Source organism: Megalobrama amblycephala, linkage group LG12 (assembly GCF_018812025.1).
Source record: "Megalobrama amblycephala isolate DHTTF-2021 linkage group LG12, ASM1881202v1, whole genome shotgun sequence".
NCBI lineage: Eukaryota > Metazoa > Chordata > Actinopteri > Cypriniformes > Xenocyprididae > Megalobrama > Megalobrama amblycephala.
The window spans coordinates 16,852,051-16,874,574 of NC_063055.1; the positions used below are offsets into that span (position 1 = coordinate 16,852,051).

General features: G+C 38.4%; 1 protein-coding gene across 2 annotated transcripts in view; it reads left to right on the forward strand.

Moving 5' to 3' along the window:
• The window catches only part of pdlim2 (PDZ and LIM domain 2 (mystique)), an 83,495-nt gene that overhangs the window by 33,935 nt on the left and 27,036 nt on the right, over positions 1-22,524 (forward strand). For both annotated transcript variants that reach the window (XM_048209224.1, XM_048209225.1), the window contains exons 4-6: positions 5,705-5,768; positions 9,228-9,376; positions 12,191-12,263. In XM_048209224.1, the coding sequence (XP_048065181.1) occupies positions 5,705-5,768; positions 9,228-9,376; positions 12,191-12,263 (286 nt within the window). The remainder of the gene's footprint in view (positions 1-5,704; positions 5,769-9,227; positions 9,377-12,190; positions 12,264-22,524) is intronic.

Sequence of the window (22,524 nt, forward strand, 5' to 3'; positions counted from 1 at the left end):
CAGCTATTGGCAGCCAATGCAAACTGATGAAGCAAGGTGTGACATGCGCTTTCTTCGGCTCGTTAAAGACCAGTCTTACTGCAGCATTCTGGATCAATTGTAGAGGCTTGACAGTGCATGCTGGAAGGCCTGCCAAGAGAGCATTACAATAGTCCAGTCTGGATAGAACAAGAGCTTAGACAAGAATTTGTGTGGAATGCTCCAATAGGAAGGGTCTAATCTTCCTAATGTTGCACAAGGCAAATCTGCTGGACCTGGCCTTTGTAGCGATATGATCTGTGAAGCTTAAACAATCATCCATCACCTCTCAAAGGTTCCTGACTGTCCTTGGAGTTGTGGTTGATGAACCAAGTTGAATGGAGAGGTTATGGTGAAGTGTTGTGTTGGCACCCACCACAAGCAGTTCCGTTTTTGCAAGGTTGAGTTGAAAGTGGTGGTCCTTCACCCAGGCAGAAATGACTGTCGGGCAGGCTGCGATGCGAGCAGCAACCGTTGGATCATCTGGTTGGAATGAGAGGTAGAGTTGTGTGTCATCAGCATAACAGTGATAGGAAAAAACCATGTTCCTGAATGACAGATCCTAGTGATGACATGTGGATGGAGAAGAGAAGTGGTCCAAGCACTGAGCCCTGAGGTACCCCAGTAGCAAGATGATGCGACTTAGACACCTCACCTCTCCAAGATAACCTGAAGGACCTACCTGAGAGGTAAGACTTGAACCACTGGAGTGCAGTTCCTAAGATGCCTTTTGTCATGAGGGCTGACAGGAAGATCTGGTGGTTGACTGTGTCAAAAGCAGCAGATAGATCCAGCAAGATGAGTACTGATGACTTTGAAGTTGCACGTGCCAGTCTCAGGGCTTCAGTAACTGAGAGCAGGGCAGTCTCAGTTGAGTGGCCACTCTTGAAGCCACACTGGTTGTTGTCAAGGAGGTTGTTCTGTGTGAGAAGTAGAAAGATGGTTGAACACAACTCTCTTAAGTGTCTTTGCAATGAATGGAAGAATGGATACCGGTCTGTAGTTTTCTAAAAGTGCTGGATTCAGAGTGGGTTTTTTAAGCAATGGGGTAATCCTAGCCTACTTAAAGCTGTGAAAATGTACCAATGTGAAGAGAAGAATTGATAATGTGAATGAGTGCAGGTACAATTGACCCTTCGCTAGGAGTTTGATTGACAAGCGATCTAACCAGTCATAACGCCGAATCCGCCATTTTGTCCAACAAAGCAGTCAGGAGTGAGTAGAACTTGAACTTGAAAAAATGTGTACTGACCTCTTTCTGCATTTGAAAAAACATTCCTTCTCATGTTCATTCATGTTTATTTGATGCTTTGAATTAACTAGTAGGAAGAGATGGTCGGTTCACGAGCCGCTTGAGCTGAGGCTCTACAGCAATCTGTCACGACACAAAATGTTTTTATTGTACGAATTTCTTAAAAAAATTACACAATTTGAAAGCTGTGACTTTTAATATCATAAGTAACCTGCTCTGTCTTGTCTGTCGAACGTGTTGTCAGTGTCCCTTTTGCTCCGCAATGTATTTTTCACTCTGTGTGGCGTGACGGCGCCATGGCTTGTCGGACAATACAACAGTAACTAAGGGGAGCGGGTCTTTGCGAAGGGTCATTTGAGTAGGAGATGGCCTGAAGAAGATAAGTGGGGATAGGGTCAAGCGGGCAGGGTGATTGGAAAGGATGAGTTTGCAAACATCTGCTTCAGAGAGCAGAGAGAAGGAGGGGAGAACTTGAGTGTTTTCCATTAAGATGTTATTGTCAGTATGTGGTGTGGAGAATTGGCCACTGATAGTTATGTGTGAAGAATGTGGCAAAATCATCAGCTGTAAGAGCTGATGTAGGAGGGAGGGGAGGGGGACAAAGAAGAGAAGAGAAGGTTTTGAAAAGTGTGTGGGAATCGGTAGAATTGTTAATTTTATTTTGATAGTATGTGGTTGTAGCATTGGAGACATTTGTAGAGAAAGAAGAAAGGAGTGACTGATAGAAGCTAAGATCACCTCCTCTCTGCAGCCCTGAGTCTAGACCAATGCTCACGGAGAACATCGGATAGCCAGGGGTCAGAGGGGGTGGCGTGGGCTGGTCTGGATGAAAGGGGGCAGAAGTCATCTAAGCAAGATGTTAAAGTGTTGCAAAGAGTGTCAGTAGCATTGTTAGTGTCCAGTGATGAGAACTGATTAGGGGGAGGAAGTGTAGATGAGACCAAAGAGGATAGGCTGGAGGGTGAGAATGAGCGTAGGTTTTGCTGAAAAGTGTGTGTTGAGTTAGGAGGCAGGTTGAGATTAAAAATGAGGAAATGGTCTGAGGTGTGTAGTGGAGTAACCAGTTTATTATCGGTGGAGTAACAACATGTGTAGATGAGGTCCAATTGGTTACCTGATTTGTGGGTAGCTGTAGTAGACACTCGCTTGAGATCAAATGTGGCCAGCAGGGTGTGGACCTCAGTAGCCTGAGGTTTGTCTAGATGGATGTTGAAATCTCCAAGTACTACCAGAGGAGTACCATCCTCAGGGAAGGATAAGAGTAACACATCTAACTCCTCCAAGAAGTTACCTAGCTGACCTGGGGGACGATAGAGCACTACAACATGGATTTTAGCAGGGTAGGTGATGGTAATTGTATGCGATTCAAATGAGTTATTGTCTCAGAGAGATGGTAAAGGATTGAACTTCCATTCATTGGACATAAGCAGACCAGTACCACCCCTCCCAGCCTGGCGTGGGGTGTGAGAGAAGTGAAATTGGAGGAGAGGGCTGCCGGTGTGGCAGTGTCCTCAGGGTTGATCCATGTCTCAACATGTGGCACGCAATTTACGAGTGTTAGTTATAGTGGGAATTTGGAAGCACATATTTAGAACAGGTTGCAAGATGGACAGACAAGAACAAACTATAAAAGAGGAAGGAAAGCAGGAAAAAGAAAAGAGCAATACTCAAGTGCCTTGTCTGTGTCCTTGCTCGGTAGAGTCGCTGGTCTTACAGCAGCAGATTCTCTCGATTAACAGCAGATTCTCACGATTCACAATTTACAGCAGATTCTTACGATTAAAAAGAGTCCAAAATCAACATAAACATTGAGTCGATCACAAGATATTCTTCTCAGAGTTAGAACACGTAACACTCCACAGGCGCACATAGCTAAGTAAAAGCAAATATTGCTTTCCCGTGAAATTTTTCGCTCGTAACTTGAAACATGCTCAGATCATGGACATAATTACTTAAAGTGGATGCTCCCAATTTAAATGAGTCCAAAGTCAACATAATCCACTGCATCGATCACGAGATATTCCTCATGGAGGAACTATTTTATAAATGCCCATTAGGGGGTGTCAGTGCTAAACAAAAAGGCTACCTTGGTTCAAAATGCTGTAACTTTTGATTCCTTTATTTTATTATTCCTTTCCATACTTTTTTTTTTTTTTTTTAAATTGTAATTATTCTGCTTATTGAATTTTTGATAGATGACCATATTTTACATTAACTGTATGTCCCTGTATACATTGGATTGATTATATAACTGTAATGCACCTACATGTAGCATAGTATCAGGTCAGGACTCACCCACACTTGCAGTCTTTGCACTTGACCACTTGTCTACTTACATGACGTATTTGGCTCAATAGTTCAAGTGGGTATGAAGACCACGAGTGTGTGTAGAACTTTTGATTACCCGATGGGACACGCTTATAGTGTTGCAAAAAATGCAAGCGTTTACAGCTTTTTTTTTTTTTTTTTTTTTTTTTTAAATGATTATTTTCAATACTTTGCATTTTGAAGTACACTTCTAAACGTCTGTTCAGTGGTCGCTATGCAACTTAATTTTAACTTTAATTGTAAAATTGTGGTGCTTCTTTAAGTGATAAGCAGTTGCAAATGATGTACAAAATACAAATGGCCTATTCATCTTTGTATCAATAAAAAGTGCACCACTTTATATTTTACTACCAAATTATATGTAATATATAATTTAACTTGGAGTCGAATGTTTTCCTCAACATCTCGCAATTTCAGGGCATCTGAGTTCCCGAACATAATGCATGATGGGATACGCTTAGCCTTGAATACTGCTCTGAAGTGGGTTTAGTGTGCATTAAGGGTATTGCACTTGGGCATTTTTAAGACACTGGACAGTCTTGCGCACTTACTTCCTGTCGTGTGCATAAGCTCTCAAGTGACCAAGACCGCAAGTGTGGGTATTTGGACAGGGCAACAGTATCGGCAGATACTCGGTATCAAACTACTTGAATCGGATCAGGGACACAAAAAACTTGATCAGGATATTGCTTAATCTAATGTAATCTAATTAATCTAAAGCAATTTTAACAGCTTCATGCTGACTCTTATCTACTCCAAAAAGTTGCATTTCTTAGTTCATCCCCTTTAAAATACCTCCACAGGCATCAAAACACTATTTCTGCATTTAGATGCTTCCAAAACTCAGCTACAGACCACATGCAAATTTGAGCCAGAGACAGAAGGAACGGTGAAGGGGAAAACCGAAAATCTTATGAGGAAAGGATAAATCAAAGGGAGTATGACATTAGGATGAAATTGAGTGATACAAAGTAAGAGAGATAAAACAATTGCAAGTAGAAGCAGCAAAAGGTAAAGGCTGAGTAAAATGTATGTGTCCGCCAGGGCTGTTCATGTCTTGTTTTTACTGGCATTGATAGGAGGATGCTCTGCCTAAGCCTTGCAGTAAAACATCTCATTAACAGGAATGGAAAGACTCCCAGTTCTTTATGCCTGCATCAACTCTGTCTGTTTAAAGCAGTCTTAATGAAGTATTGGTTTCAGGAGTGTCAATCATCATTGGACCAAAGTTAAAATTTAGTTTTAGGCGGAAATAGTTAAACAAATAAACCACATTTGTGGCCAGAGTGAATCAATTTTCTTAATTGATTAGCTTTTTCTTTTCTTTTCAACTAACTATGGCAGAGTGAAGGAATACAAGTGCAGTGGGTGTTTATTTAACAGAATTTTCAAGAAATAAAATAATAGAACTTTCCCAAAATAGATCTTGGCTTCATGAGAAATAAAGAAAGCCTTCTTGGGTTTGACTGGTTTCTGAAGATGTACTGTAGAGTGCCAGCTCTGAATCAGGCCCTTGTGTGGCATTCCTTGCTCATGAAGCTATAAAGAGCTTTCTGTAGCGAACATATGCCAGGGATTAATTTTAAGATAAATAAACGTTTTCAGACATGTGATGCTTCCTGGTCAGGAGTTCTGCTAATGTATTTAAACAAGTCTGTGTTGTCTTTTCTCTGTTGAATTTCATCAACTTATATTCATGCTCGTTCAGCCTTCTGCATTTTGTTAAATGTTACCAGTATCTGCACTTCCAGATGAGGAAGAATGTCACTACCTTTAATTCTTGAAGAAAGGCAGTATTGAGGGGATTCCAATGTGGCTCTTTCTGTCAGCCTGTGTCAGATTTACTTGGTATCTGGAAAGGTCTCAGGTTAACTTGAGATTTTAGAGTTTATCCAGCTACTTTATCAAAGTAACATACCGTATCTGACTTGTAAAACATGCTTGCATCTGCTGGTTTGTCAAATTTGTCCAGAATATTACTCAGAAAGTGACCCTAATTAATAGTGCACTAAAGTTACTGATTTTGAGGAAGTTTTAAACAACGCTCTCATCATTTTCTTACTAAAATAAAATGCCTTGTATTGATGTTTAAATCTTTCCACACAGACCTGCTCCTCCTACTCCTGGTCAGACCAATGGAATCACAGAGCAACTGGTTGGCCGCTTCCAGGTCAGTAAAAAAGCAAATATCAAAGGGTTTGTTTACACCAAAATGTAAATTCTGTCATTTACTCAACCTCGTTTATACCAGTGGTTTCCAAACTTTTTCTGCCAGGCCCCCTTTTTGTAGAGAAAAATACCTACATGCACCAAAGACACTCTCAGACATGACCTTGCTTGCAAAATCCTATAGTATTTATTTGAAACATTGTAATTAATACAGTACTTCAACAGGCTTCTCTTTGTGTTTGTGATGTGAGTCTCTCAATGGCTTCTTAACTTGTTCAGGTTCATACTGCCAGAAGGTAATTTTTTTGAGGCACGAAACACACTGTGGTACTCTTCATTACCCAACTCTGTACTGGTGAATTCACAGGTGAGATATGCTCTGTCATATTTTCTGTCTTGATGTTGTCTACACTGGACGTGACAAAGAGAACATTCCAAATCCATTTGTCCTTCGTCCTGTCAGAAGTTGCGCGAATATGTCAGAAATGGAACAGGGCATCGGTTTACTGTCGGAAATTGTCGCGTCGCATCCAGTAGATGGCATCAGTGATTATAAAGGGTTCTATTTACTTTTGTCGCATCACATCACGCCACTCACTTCAGATGTTGTTTTGGGAGTTGTGATGTTTGGAGTAAATTCATTGTCTGCATTATGACTACCTGGCGCTGGCAGTCCTTTCACCGACTTGTTCGTGCTTAGTGCAGAACCACGCATCATTCATTTGTATTTTTACATAGCTCCCTGCAATACTTAATTCTGACTCTTCAATCATGCCATCTAGTAGTCTGTTATTCCACAACAACAACCACTACAACTGGTAACCGACTGCTCAAGCGGGTACTGCGAGTCATCTTGAGGTTATAAAAGGTAATAAGTGGCATAATTTAGCAGTGGGGTCTTTTATCACCCTAATGGTGCGTTCACACCGGACGCGAATGAAGCGGTAAGCGCGAGTGATTTACATGTTAAGTCAATGCAAAGACGCGAATTGACATCCTGCGGCGCGAATCGCGCAAGTTGAAAAATCTGAACTTTGGCGAATTTCCGCGCCGCGTTAACCAATCAGGAGCTTGCTCTAGTAGTGACGTGACGTAGCGAGCTGAGGCAGAATTTCGAAACAACAATGGAGGATAAAATCATCGTCGCTGTACATCTTTATACATTTATAGAAACAGAAATAAAAAGGATCGTGTTTGAAAGAAAGTGAATGAGGAGGTCGGACAATCTGATAAGTTGTAAAAAACGGTCTTTACTCAATTAGAGCTATATATATATATATATATATATATATATATATATATATATATATATATATATATATATATATATATATATATATATATATATATATATATATATATATATATATATATATATATATATATATATATATATATATATATATATATATATATATAGACTACAAGCCAACTAAAGACGACCAATTGAGCTTATTCGCTGTAATTTACAATTATTTCCCCACTGACAAGTTGTGTTTATTCAGAGGAAGTGTGCAGAAAGCAGTGGGAGAGTCTGGGACACAAAAAGGAGCGGGAGAGCCCCTCTCATGACGCGAATTCGCGTCTGTTGTGAAGGGATTTTCACGCGCGAATGAAGCGAGTAAACTCAAAATGTTCAAGCGTCCAACTACGCGCAAATAGCGCGATTTATTCGCGCAAGTCGCGTCTGGTGTGAACACAGCATAAAGAGGTTTATTTTGCATAGTAATCTGCTGACTGTACTCCATCCCCTTTTCCACACCCCCCTTTTTATAACTTTGCCCCCCCACCGGCCACTCCAGGGGGCACACCCGGCAGTTTGGGAACCACTGATATATACAATATTATTTTACACTATGGTTCAAAAGTTTGGGGTCAGTAAGATATATAATTTTTTTTAAGGATATCAATATTTTTATTCAGCAAGGATGCATTAAATTGATCAAAAGTGACAGTAAAGACATTTTATAATGCTGCAAAATATTTCAATTTAAAACAAATGCTGTTCTTTTGAACTTTCTATTCATCAAAGAATCCTGAAAAAATGTGTCTGTTTTCACAGAAGCACAACTGTTTTCAACAAAAAATAAATAAAATAATGGCAAAAAAAAAAAAAAGGATTTATATATATAAATATAATATAATTTCAAATAGTTATTTTTAATTTGTAATAGTATTACACAATATACTGTAATGCTCTTTTTACTATATTTTTGATTAAATAAATGCAGCCTTCGTGAAAACGGTTGTGTATACTGGAACCGTTGACCCAAGGCAGTGTTTGGTTTGCTCATATTTGCAGAGCTATAGCACGCCTGTTATCCATTAAGAGAAGATGGACTACTATCTGCTTATCAAAGATTTATAGTTTTTCAGGTTGAGCTCAAATAAGACATTTGAGTCTATTTTTCCCTCCTTTTCATTTTTTTATGGCAGTAATTCTGCATGCCTGCATCCATGATACGCGAAAGGATCTTGGGATATTATAAATCAGACAGAGTTCCTGTCTTGTAAATGCTAAAGGGACTGCTGACGGGTCTCTGTTGTAACAGATACTATGATCGGAAGGATTGTGAGCCACATAAGTCTTGTAGTCCTTCCGTACGACCGTGTGAGCACTTGTGAAGAAGGCACACATGAGGTTTAACAATAAGCAAGGCCTAACAGCTCAGGGCTAGAGATGAAATGGTCATACTAAGTTTTCACCACATCATGTTCATTGTAAATTTAGTTTGATTCATTCTGATTTAAATATTTCTGATTTAAATGTCAAAGTTCCCAAAATAAAAGAATAAAGATAAAAATAAAATAAAAGTGTATTTTTATTCTAAAATAAAATTTTAGAATAAAATATTGCTTATAGCTTATGTCAGCATTTTTTGTCTTTTTTTATTTTATTTTTTTATCAAGAAGTTTGAAAAGGAGTTACATGTATACATAAGCTTTATAATTTCCAGTTATAATTTCATAATCTAATCATTTGTTATATATATTTTTTCAACTGTAATACTGTCAATACATATACAAACATTATATAATATAATATTGATTTGATTAATTGATAGGCCAATGAAAATATTAGTAGGGTAAGTATAAATCTGAACTACTACACTGAAAAAAAAAAAAATTGGTGTAGAAATTGGTGTTTTCATTTAGAGATTTCTAGTAAATTTTACAAAGAAACTAAGTAACACATTCAATTAAATGTGACATTTGGAAGTAAAACTGAAATGTTTTTTTTTTTTTTCTTGTAAAATATAATTTAATAATCTTTGTTTTATTTACAACTTATTTACAAAATAATTTTTAGGGTTTAGCCTGGCCATGCCAGCAGAAACATTATTGTTCAGCCCTACACATTTACATTAGATCAACATATCCCATGTTTGCCAAACAAAACTATTTAATCCAAAGCGGAGAATCTGTTACTGATCCGTGTTTTTTCCGTCTGGTTGTGCAGGAGGCTGTGCAGGTGAGTCGAGATGAAAACCAGAACTACAGAGAGTACACCATCTCCAGCCCAGCGTCTCTGTCACCTGGCCCATATTCACCCGAGCCGCCATCCAGCCCTGACCGCAAAGGAGGCAGGATCACTCCCACCAATAAGAGGTACAACTGCACAACTTAAGTAGAGAACTGAGGTTTGTTACTATCACAGAATTGCAACAAGGAGGATTGTTTGTACAGGATTGTTTGCTGGAAATGCTTTGATCAAACATTGCGTTTACATACTTGCATAGGGTTTTATTTATGTACTTTGACCCACTAATGGACATTTAAATAAGCAGGCTTTTTTTTCTTTCTGTGGTCCTTTAGTATTATTGATAATGTAAAGGACAGCACTGTAGAAGCCATATAAGGGCCTTTTCCTTACATGCGTAATGCAGACTCCATTAGGATTAATGCTCCATGAAGATTCTAGGGAATTGTGTTCCAGCACACAGCTGATGTTTTCATGATTGATGCTTTATACTGTACCTTTAATTACTTCATTACTTCAAATGATCAGCTGTATAAACAGAGAGAGTATTTCTATAACAAGTGTTGCCATCCATTCATTTTGGATCCATTCATTCAGATTGGATGACTAAAATTAGTTGATATTAAGCCCTTCAGCAATTTTTTTTTTTTATTCTGTTGAAAACAAAAAGAGATATTTAGAAGAATGTACAAGCTGCTTTATTACGTGCTCCAGGAACACAATAAAAGTGGGCCAAATGACTTGTGTGGTGTATACCAAGTCTTCTGAAGCCATATGTTAAATTTCAGTGAGGAATTCACAGGCTTTAATCTGAAGCCCGAACCCAGCCCGTACCCAAGAACGTTTAACTCGACCTGACCAGTACAATTATAATTATAATTTCTTCTCTTCCATGTCAGTCTCCTACGCTGTTGATGTAGTAGACACAGTGCAGGCTTCCGTTCTCTATGTCTGAACGTCGGCTCATTATTGGCCGACACCGTTCACGTGAGCAGCACGTGCGCATGCGTTTGATGCTGATGCAGGATTCAGCCAATAATGAGTCGGTGTTCTGATGTAGAACCTGGAAAGACTGCACTGTCTATACAACGTAAACAGTGTAAGAGACTGACAGGTAAGAGAAGGAAATTGTTGAATAAAGTTATTTTTGTTTTAAGATATTAAGTTATAGTGATAAGATATTTAGTTTAGTTATAATTAAGATATTTTTGATGAAATCTGAGAGCTCTCTGACTCCTGCATAGACAGCAATTTAATTACCACTGTCGAGGCCCAGAAATGTACTAAAGACATTGTTAAAATAGTCCATGTGACTACAGTGGTTAAACCTTAATTTTATGAAGTGACGAGAATACTTTTTGTGTGCAAAAACAAAACAAAAATAACGACTTTATTCAACAATCTCTTCTCTTCCCTTTCTGTCTCTTACGCAGTTGACGTTGTACACACAGTGCAGCGCTTCTGCGTTTACGTTCGAACACCAGGCTCAGTAAGGTTGAATCAGTGTATTCACATGGGCTATTTTAACAATGTCTTTAGTACCTTTCTGGACCTTGACAGTGGTAATTAAATTTCTATCCATGGAAAACAGCAATTTCATCAAATATCATAATTTGTGTTCCGAAGATGAACGAAGGTCTTATGGGTTTGGAACGAAATGAGGGTGAGTAATTAATTACAGAATTTTCATTTTTGAGTGAACTACCCCTTTAAGATGCCTCGGGTTACTCAAGAATTACATTGTGGAGATTTTTTTTTTTTTTTTGTACCAGGTCTCCAGAGGAATATGCACATGGTTGATGAATAGGTCATAGTTCAGTGCTTGACTGCAGGTGAAATGTTTGATTGACTGTTTCCTGAAGCCCTCCCATGTACATGCACACACATGCACACAGAGAGAGAGAGAGAGAGACACCAATCCAAACACCTCTTTACCTGTTCTTCTCAGACTTAACACTGTAAATATCTGACCTCTGATAGACTGCAGCACATTCCACAAGTCCACTGCTGATGAAGCTCATTTGATTGGATTTAGTGATGGATTATGAACTACATTAATAAATTATGGATTAATCAGGCAGACGCCTGCATTACAGCACAGCATGGTGTTGAGACAATAACTTGTTGCTTTTGATATCACCCGGCCAATAAGATCATTGTTGTATATTACAATTAACACTCTTTTTTTTTTTTTTTTTTAAAAATGGTGTTTAATTCTATCTTTATAAGGATACAGTTAATGGGGTAGTCATTCAAAAATGAGCATTCTGTCATTTGCTCACCCTGACCCTCCTGATGTTCTTTTAAATGTGTATTACTTATTTTCTTCTGTGTAACACAAAAGGTGCATTTTACTTAAAATTTACTTAATTTGCAAGTGTTAGTGGAAAAAGTGATCCATATGACTAGTGAGCTCGATGATCTTACTCTTATTATTAATGTTGAGAATGGTTGTGCCTGCATTTTTTTATTAGAATTCTTAAATTAATAATAATAAAAAATGAAATAGAAATTTTGTAACATTTATTGTCACTTTTAATCAATTTAATGTGTCCTTGTTGAATAGAATATTTTTTCTGAATAAAAATATTAAAAGATTTTCTTTAAAAAAAAAATAAATAAATAAATAATACCCAAACTATGACCCCAAACTATTGAATGGTAGTGTATTTTATACAATAGCTATGGTAGTGGTAAGTGCCTGTGGTTCAAGATTTTCCTCTGACACATCTGTGTATTTTCACATTCTTATGTTTACTTCTGTTGAGTTCCTTGGTCCATTTCTACTTGCCTTCTAAATTGTTTAAAAAAAGTTAATGTAACGGCAAACCATTTAATGTCAACTGTAGTTTGCTTCAAAATTTGCTTATTCAACACAAGTTCAGAAATGTCCCATGGTCTTTGTAGGGTGTACTTAAGCTAAATATTTCTTTGTCTTTCAGCCTGCAGCTCCATTCCTGGTCCTCAGAGGAGAAGAACGTACAGAGTCACAGACTCTCCCGACCCCTCTCTCAGGTACAATCACTCTCTGAACTCTTTTATATAAACCTGAAGAACAAATGACAGATAAACAAATGAACCAATAATGTTTCCATGAAGTGGTTTGACAAGTATTCTTTTGTGTTGATTTATGTCCTATAGAAATAGAAACAGAAAGTCAGGGCAGGACATTCTGAAGGGCCTGTTCTTTTTTTAAATAGCCAGTAGCCTTCACACAAGTGAGGAGAGATCTGGAACACTGATTGCAGGACGTCTTAGGTTGTGAAAAACAGGGTTCTACTTGTACAACTTTCAGTCAGATGTTCAAAATAACACAATGTCCTAAACAAACACATTTTGTTTTATATAAGTTCTATTTTGTTTTATAAGCCAATAGCCTTTAGTTTACATCACAGTCCATCAAAACTAGTGCAAACAAAAACACATTGATCCATTGCTCTTTGCTTTTGCTAGTCAAATGCTAGTGACATATATATTTAGGAAGATGTGACATTCTCATTCTGAAGACTTTTATTGAACGAAAATGTGCATTTGTCCATATGAACAAGATGAGTCAATATAATCTTTTCTAGATTATATTATTATATTGCTAAATTGTTTATATAGGGCCATATGAATTATGTAAAACATGAATGGATTTGCAAAAAGTGCCCCTAGTATGCTATTTTAAAGGTTCCTTATTTTGTTTAGGAGGTCCTCTACAACAGGTTTACATGCATCAGAAAAAACATTTTCATTTTCTCATAATTTACATTGCATGTTACAACATTATTCACTGATGCTCAAACGACTCAACTGATGCTACAGTCTCTCTAAATCCCTCCTTTCCGCGAGCCTGCTCTGCTCTGATTGGCCAGATGGCACGTTCTGTTGTGATTGGTCTACCGCTTATAGTGCCTGATGACAGCAAAATGTCCATTACCATAACAGAACTTCAGTACAGGTCCAGAGACTTCCGGAGCCCAGTGATTGTACACACTGTAAAGATGGCGTTGATTTTACCATGTCAATCCGACCGCAAGTCCGATGATGGAACATTGGAAGAACTATCAACCCGAAACTCTAGCGCAAGGACGACTTCTCGGGACATTACTCAGTGATAAGCTACTCAGTTTAACATACAATATGAGATGTTGCAACTGTAATACCTCTACATCAGCATTAAGTGTATGCCAGTCAACAAACCGATGTGTATATTTCTAATGTAATGCGGTGCACATGTGAGAACCCTATTATCAACAGTATCATTAACGGTGCATACGTTAGCCAAGCACTAACATGAGTAACTGATGTAACATTAAAGTTTAGGCATTAGGCAAATGTGTTACTTTGTGACATGTGGCCGTCACAGAATTGGGATTTGCATTCCTGATTACTCGTTTAAGTGTCACAGTCGACTCTTTCTTTTGAGAGACGGTAACTTTATTTATCTTGCACTTTCAGCCGCACAACTTTGCAGATCATTACATTCACAGACATCTACATTACACATTGCATGAAAGGCAATATTCGAAAAAGCATAATAGGGGCACTTTAAAGTTTATTTTTCAGTTTGTGTTCAATTTTTATACTTCATGTGAATTAGTACTGGATGTATTTCAAGTTGTCAAAAATGAGCAAGTGAAGTTGGTGAGATGAGGTCTGGTAAGTCTCAATGTTGTAGGGATCAGCAGCGGAACATTGATGTTAGGTCTGCCTAATGCTTCTGAGGGGCTTCCATGTGTGTTACGTTCGTAGTACGTGGTACATTGAGTCTTCTCACGGAATAGGATTGCTTTGCTCTTCTCCTGAAATGCGGCCCATAAATCCCTTTAGTCGCTGCCTATATATGACTTCATGGGAAAAGCAGGGTTTCAGTGGCACAATTTAACTGAAATGCCTCTTCACAACAAGCTACAGGATTGCACACACAGGAAGTGAGATTATGGTTTCCATCCGTAAATACCATTTGCAATAAAAGGGTTAGCATTTCCAATATTTTCATAGTGGGCGTTGAGTACATAAACTTGAAAAGGTCAGCTCACCGTGCTGATGTTCTTGGGAGCACAACCTGGAAATGGTTAATATAGAACATCGAAACAATGTGGTTGACCTTTCTTGTAGCTTCTTTTAACTTTGGGTTTATTAGCATCATAAGTAGTGTGCTTCCCATGAGATCTTTATCGTATGAGTTATTGTACTTATTAGTGCTGCTCCATTATTATCTGCTATACTGATGTACAGACTCTGTAGGATCTTGGGGGATATATATATAAAAATTGGAGAACAGGCAATAATCTGAAGGGAAAGAGTCCCTGAGCCTAAAATTGTGCAAATAAAGTTGTGGGAAAGTTATTGCGAGATATGTCAGCTATTTAGTAACAGGCTCAGTCCCACAGAAGTTTCTACTAGGCAGATGTCAGAGCAGGAAAAAACAGCCAGGACCTTTGATGGTTGAAGACATTCCAGTCATTTTATCAGTGCTGTAGATGTTAAATAAACACACATTCATGACACGGCTTATTAAACTCAATAACATCCCAATTCCCCTGTCAGAAATGCTTGGTCCTTTTAAAGACGGCCATTTGAATGCTTCTAAACGAAGCTCATGGGAGGTCTGGGAGAAGTCAGCATGATGATAGTGACACTGAGCACTGGCCTTTGTCAAAAAAAAAAAAGTCTCAATATAGATGCGTTATGCTGTGAACATGTCCATGCAAAACTAGGCAGGGAGAAAGAATGGGAATTAGGAATAGATTGTCCAAAAATGATAAATCTGTAATTTTCTTGTCCTCATGTAGTTTAGAGCGGATGGTTATCTCATTTGGATGTTAACAGTCCTGATAGCATGCATGTGTTGCCAAGATGTCTAATCTATGAGTTTTCATTTGGACACACTAGTCACTGTTAAATATTAGAAAGACACTCAACAGATTTTTGCAATATTACTGATTTAGAAAGTATGTGAATCTGCTCTTAAGATGTTTTTACACGCAACACTAATCAAAATAAAACTGACATGGTGATATGGCTTTCATAAGTTTTTCATACCAAAATAAAAGCACAGCGGTTTAATGTTAAGGTTCAGGAGTCGAAGATCATATTTTTTGACTAGTCAAGAGAACTCGTTCGAGTCTGAGTCCACGTCGATGCTCCTGAAAATATGGTCTTGGACTTGAGCCGGACTTGAGTCTGACGATGCTTTCAGAATGGCATATCGGCCATGTTGTCATTGTCATGTGATCTACTGTGTCAGACAGTTGTCGCTTCACCGCCATTCACAAATCCTCTCCTGTGACCTCATTGGATATTTAAGTGTCCATTGAATAAGCACTTCAGAAGTCAGTACTGAAGTTCAGGTACTTTTCGCCTACTGTTTTCCAACTGTATTCGGACATTCTACGCTATTGGTGTACTGTTTTTCGCACAATATATTAGGGAAATATTTGATTTTAGATGCAGCTTAAGTCCAGTCTTGTCCGAACTTGAGTCCTACAAAACACTGAATATGAATTCAAAGAGTACTGGTATGTTTTGTTTTATCGTTTTTTTTTTTTTTTTTTTTTTTTTTTTGAAGGCATTGCTTTTGATTTTGTACATCTTTTTTGCACATCTTATTTCATTATTTAGCTTTTTAGGAACCTTTTTGTTTCTATTTTCTTGGATTACTAAACATCAGCAATATGAGAGGTTTATCATATTACAATTCAAACCACATTAGATGACAAAATAATTGCAATAGGATTTTTGTTGGCCCAATTGTGCAGCCCTAATCATACATTCTCTCACAGACATCTCACCATTGCACATGTGCTTACTGAGAGAGTGTGGTGTAGACGGAGCCTTGAACATCATGTTCAAGACACCCTACTTGCATGCCACTGTTAAAGTATGAAATATGTCAGCCATTATTTTGACCCACAGACATCCAGCTTTAGGCCTCCCAATAAATCTAAGCCAGCCATCCAGTTAACCGTATTAATTTACTGCCGACACCAATCCAGTCCAAATTAGGGTCGTCACCTTCTGTTCATAGCCCTCAATCTCTCTCTTCGCAATCAAAACATTTTTCTCATTCTTTATTCTTTCTCAGGCTCTCTCATAATGTTTTACAGAGTATAGCGGCATCTGTTTTTTAGATTGTTTTGCTAGAGCATGCAGTTTTAGTGGAGAGATAAAAGGCTGGCGTTAGCTGACAAATAATGGATTAGATATATAAGGGAAATTCTGGATTAAATGATGCTGAAAGGCAGGAACAAGGAAGCAGCCAATGAGGTGTAGCAGTAGGGTTGATTTGCTGCCATGTCTGTGGTCAAAAACTTTGGACACACAAACATGCACATAAACAGTCGGCTTGATCTTTACTATCAGTGGGCTCAGAGTCTTTTATGTTCATCTGTCATGAGGGTCTGTTATGGGGGACTCTGGTATAATTGTGGTATTTGTTAGATCCCAAAAGGCACTTTGATGCCAGAGAAGGTTAGGATCTTTGCCTCACATATTTCTACTGGAATTTTAAGATCCGTTCAAGCTCTCTCCTCGTTTTTCATCCTCATACTGGAATCCCTTCAGTCCTACTCCTTCCTCTCTTCTTCTTCTTCTTCTTCTTCTTCTTCTTCTTCTTCTTCTTCAGGGAACACTTGCATTCTTCTACTCTTAGTTTGCTCCAGCATTTAACATCCTAAAGTCTTGGCATGATGTCTTTGTAAGAATGTGCTGCGAGCGTGTTTGTGTGTGCGTGCGGTGCCCTTTCCGACAGCTTTCACAAATTATTTTGGAATTGTGTGGCATGATTGCTGCAAAGAGTTCCTCCATTTTGTGTGGTTTGGCTGTAGAAATTAATGGAAAGCACATTGTGCACAGAATGAGTTTTTCTTTCTCTGTACTTACAAGTACATGTTTTTAGCAGGGGCGTTTCCTCCAAGGAGGCAGAAAAAAATGCCTCAAAAAATTGGATGAGAAAATATTCCATATTACAAAAATAAAAGAAAACAAATATTTCAAACAACTTTTAATAAAGTAACACTGTCCAACAGCGACACCCACAGGTAAAGTTACAGCAGGAGGCTGTGTCACTCTTGCCTCCCCTGAGCACATTGAGTTTTAACAGACCCCCTAAACTGTGCAGTGGATTTGGTGGGGGTAATTGAGAATGAATGGGGGAAAGTTACGTGATCACACTATGATTCGATATGATTGGTTTGTGCGATAAATCCAGCCTCTCTTTTTTGTGTGTCTGCAAATCGCTCGGAATTAACAAAATTATGCCGTTAATGGGGAAACTAATTAAAAAGTAAGTAAATGACTCAGCCACTTGGATATCCCTGCTTTAAGTCACTTCACAATCAAACTTAAAATGGCCTAAACACATTATGGTTGTGTGGGGGATTTCAGTGAGCAGTCAGCTTGGTGAAACTAAAGGTACATCTTCGTGTCTTGATGGAATAAGTTGAAAAGAACAGCTGAACATCAATTCGCAAATCAAATATTTTGTTAAAATTGTTACTGCCTTTAGTTATTATTTTGGAATAAATGTAAAAATGCATAAAACACTAACTTGAGATTTATACATTGTTTTAATAAATGGACCATTAATTACATAGTTCATGTAAAAATACAAAATAGAATTGTATTTGGTTTCTCTTTATGTAATATTTAACCAGGAAAATGTGAAACTGGGACATGAATTTACATTTGAATGATATATATGAATCTCCACTGCACACCACTGGTTTTTAGAATTCATCAGGTGTTGTTTGGATCAACCTGAACCACTGTGTCTGACAACCTATAGCATGACAAGTTACAAGCTAAATTCTACAGTCCAGCTACCTTTCTGTAAAAGAAGTTAGCTACACTGTATGAGCTAATAACAAATACACTGAAGCTACTGTATTTAAGCTCATTAAAGTGAAATTGTTTTGAAATTGTTGTCTCAAAATACATGTTTTTTATACTTTACATTTTAATGTGATGCCTAAATTCACTTGTAGCATTTTAAAAAAACATTGATTTTAAGTTTTAAACAACTTGGCTACTGTCACTCTAATGAAAAAAATGCATCTCACAACACTGTCTGTTACATTCATACTCATGTATAGACACGGGGCTGCCCCCTAATATTCGACCAATCATTAGTCATCTAGAAGAGGCTTTGTTGACCAAAAAAACAAGCTTTGTGGTGCAGTCAGTCAATCCGTGAGGGACAGACCGTTAACGGCAGGTCCTTGTGGTAGTTACAGTATGTCGGACAGGAAATCCAAACGGTCGCCTATCATCCATTTAACCTCAAATATGGCTTATCATTTGAAACATGTAAGTAGTAGCAATTTTACATTGCTGCTTGCTCTAACATTAACCTAGATAAATAAAAGCACACTATTGTTAGGCACATATCCAATTGTTTGCGAGGAGTGTGGAAGCTGAAGTAATAGCGTGCTTTACTTCAAAACATGGAGATGCGATAGCTTGCATTTTTTCTGATAACAGCAGAAACAACTTGTACTCCGTCATTTTTGGACATACAGATAAGAGTAAACATCATTTGAAATGGTCTACTTTTGTGTAAACTCGATAACAGAAAAACGTTATGCCTTTGTAAAATAAAGAAAACACACAGGATGCACTTTCTGCCGTCTTGGTCTTTGTGAACTTGAGTGTTTCAAAAAAAAAAAAAAAAAAAAGAAACTCAGTGTATACTTGCCTCACAGATATGAAAATATCTATAGACAGCTTGAAATGTCAAGTGATTGTCAACCAATTAAAGTGGAAAACAAATATTTTCAGATTATGTAATTCATATGAACATGCATATAGGCACTTTCACTACTGCAGAGATGAAAAGTCATCATTGTCGACTTAATCTCTGCAGCCGAAAATACAGAATACTTTATCAATAAATTATTAAAATTTTAGACAGTTTCCTTGTTTAAGACACATTCATAATCATTACTTTTTCTGGTGCGCTGTGGCAAGCGCTATGCATACTCTTGATTTCTGATTAGGCAATGCATTATACAGTATCTCACAAAAGTGAGTACACCCCTCACATTTCAGCAACCATTTTATTATATGTTCTCAAGGGACAATACTATAGAAAAATTGCATATACTTTAAAGTAGACAATGTGCAGCTTGTATAGACCCCTTAAAAGTTTGTAAACATTGCAACGTTTCCTGGTGGGCGGGGCTTAGCTGGAGGCAAAAAGAGACGCTGGACTCAATGTTGACAAGCGTAAGCTAGCATGTTTTAGGAGGGATTTATTAAACATAGATGCAGAAGAAGGTTCAGAACTGTCCGAATATGTTCAGTAACTGACTCTGCGGGACCGTGACAGCTATTTTTGTAAATTAACTTAAGTTTTGGATATTTCCTAGACAACATATGAATTACTTTCGGGTGGTTCGGGGAATTTTGTCAAGGCTTATTGTCTAATGTAACCTAACGCTGGGCTAACTATGATTATGGCTAGCGATGTGGATTATTTTAAGAGACCATTCAAAGGATGGCACACACATCTATCGCTGTATGTTTGTTTATCATTTAAGCTAGCTAGTGCGCTGAAGGTTGGCGACTTTTCACCTATAAAACAGAAACTTGCTGATTTGTACTAGATAAAACCAACACACCATTACATATGCATCGATTATTTTACCTGATATGAAGTGTGCACTGCAAACACGAGTATTATTTATGATCGTCTCCGTCCAGTCTGTACACCGTATTGCATTCAACCACAATTATCTTTTTGATTTCTGTGAAGGAATGTCTGCCAGGATCTGGTAAAACTTTAGTTTTGAACCAAAAGTCCTGTTCCTTCTATTCTGGCAGCCAAAAACACAAGACGACAGTTTAAAGTCAAAACTTCAAACTTTTAGCGCGCCTACTATGAGTTGTTATTTATGTTTTGCCTCCAGCTAGAGCGGTGACGTCACAGTGACGTAGGCGATTAAGGGGTCTAATAGCAGTACTGATTTACTGTCCTCTGAAAATAACTCAACATACAGCCATTATTGTCTAAATAACTGGCAACAAAAGTGGGTGCACCCTACATGAACATGTCAAAACTGTGTCCAAAGTGTCAATATTTTGTGTGAGCACCATTGTTATTTAGTACTGCCTTAATCCTCCTTGGCATGAAATTCACCAGAGCTGCACAGGTTGTTGCTGGGATTTTTTTCCACTTCTCCATAATGACATCACAAAGCTGCTAGATGTTAGGCACATGGTGCTTCTCCACCTTCCACTTAAGGATGCCCCACAGGTGCTCAATAGGGTTCAGGTCTGGAGACATATTTGGCTACTCCATCACCTTCACCTTCAGCTTCCTCAGCAAGGCAGTTGTCATCTTAGCGGTGTGTTTGGGGTCATTATCATGGTACTCCACACCAGGCTGTCGCCACACATGCTGGACACCATCTGAGCCAAACAAGTTTATCTTAGTCTCATCAGACCACAGGACATTGTTCCAGTAATTCATGCTCTTGGACAGGTTGTCTTCAGCAAACTGTTTACAGGCTTTCTTGTGAGCCAGCTTCAGAAGTTGCTTCCTTCTGGGACGACAGCCATGCAAAACAACTTGTTGCAGTGTGTGGCGTATGGTCTGAGCACTGACAAGCTGACCTTCCGCTTCTGCAACCTCTAAAGCAATGTTGGCAGTACTCATGCATCTGTGTTTTGAAGCCAGCTTCTACACCTGATGCACAGACAAAAGGTCTCAACTTCATTGATTCAACTTTTTTGGCCTGTTCCGAGTGGAACCTGTCTTGGAAAACCTCTCTCTATGACCCTGGCCACTGTTCTGTAACTCAGTTTCATGGTGTTACCGATCTTCTTATAGCCTAGACCGTCTTTGTGGAGAGCAACAATTCTAATTCTCAAATCCTCAGAGTTCTTTGCCATGAGGTGCCATGTTGAACATCCAGTGATCAGTATGAGAGAATTGTAATCCAAAGCACCAAATTTTAACTGCTCCAATACAAGATCCACACATTTGTATGGTCCTGTCAAGCAGACAAAAACATGAACTATTATCACTTAGGGTGTACTCACTTTTGTTGCCAGCTATTTTGACAATAATGGCTGTATGTTAAGTTATTCTCAGAGGACAGTAAATCTATACTGCTATACAAGCAGCACATTGACTACTCTAAAATATATCCAAGTTTCATTTCTATAGTATTGTCCCTTGAAAAGATATACTAAAATGGTAGCTGAAATGTGAGGGGTGTACTCACTTTTGTGAGATACTGTATATAGGCAATTATTGGCTCATTATTATGATTTATATGGCTTATTAATACATGCCATTAGTCAACTAATCGCTTAAATGAACGACTACTAGAAAAATCTTTAAGGGTAGCCCTACACACATCTATATACCAGCTGTGCCTGGCACAGGGGTCTTTTTCCTCTAATGGTCCTTTGTGATCTTTGTAAAGTGTGGTTCAGGTAGAGGTATAGTCTCCAGAGAGTGAGCTAAGAGAGGAAAAGATAGCAGGAATATCCATTAGTCCTGCTTCAGGGGGTGTAGGGTATCCTGGGAAAACTGGTGTGTACAATAAGGGCTCTGATGCAGATCGTTCGAGGTGTGTGGTGTTGGTTTTCTCGCCCTTCTGAGGCACAGGCTTCTCCTTGTGCGGCTGAGCCTGGTGGAGATGGGCTGAGGAGGCCTTATTCATCCCGACTGCTGTCTCTCATTTTCACTCTCTCTCTCTCTCTCTCTTGCCTTTCCACACTGCTCGTTTGGTTAGACCCTCCGCTCCTCCCTCCTCTCCTCATGTCCTGGCGGCTGTACAGGCATAGAGGCAGCCATTGTACCACTCTCCTCTTTTCCAATTCTCTCTCTGTTGCTTTCTTTCCTTGTTTGTCCTCTACATCATTCTGTGAGAGTGATAGATGATGAGACATGAGAGAGACTATAAGGGTTGTAAGGAAGGAGGAAGTCTGATCATGTTTCTGTTGAAAGACTGCACAAAGTGCCTTTGAATCTACTTCCTTTTCTAGCAGATTTTTTTTTTCCAGAAGCTTGAACATAATGTCTACATCACTCTTAGGCCTGTTTTGTGTATTTATTTTGGCACCCATTTTACCAGGTTACAGTATTCTCGTATGAGCAGAGTAGCACTACATGGCTTGAGCCTGTCAGAAATGTGAGTTTTGGCATGTTTTTTTGGCAGAGAATGTTGAAAATACATTAACCTTTTTATTAACAATCTTTTTTGCAATATGTCATCTAAAAATACTGGAGTGAATTATCCATTGTTTAAAAAAAAAGATACAAGTGACAGCCACACAA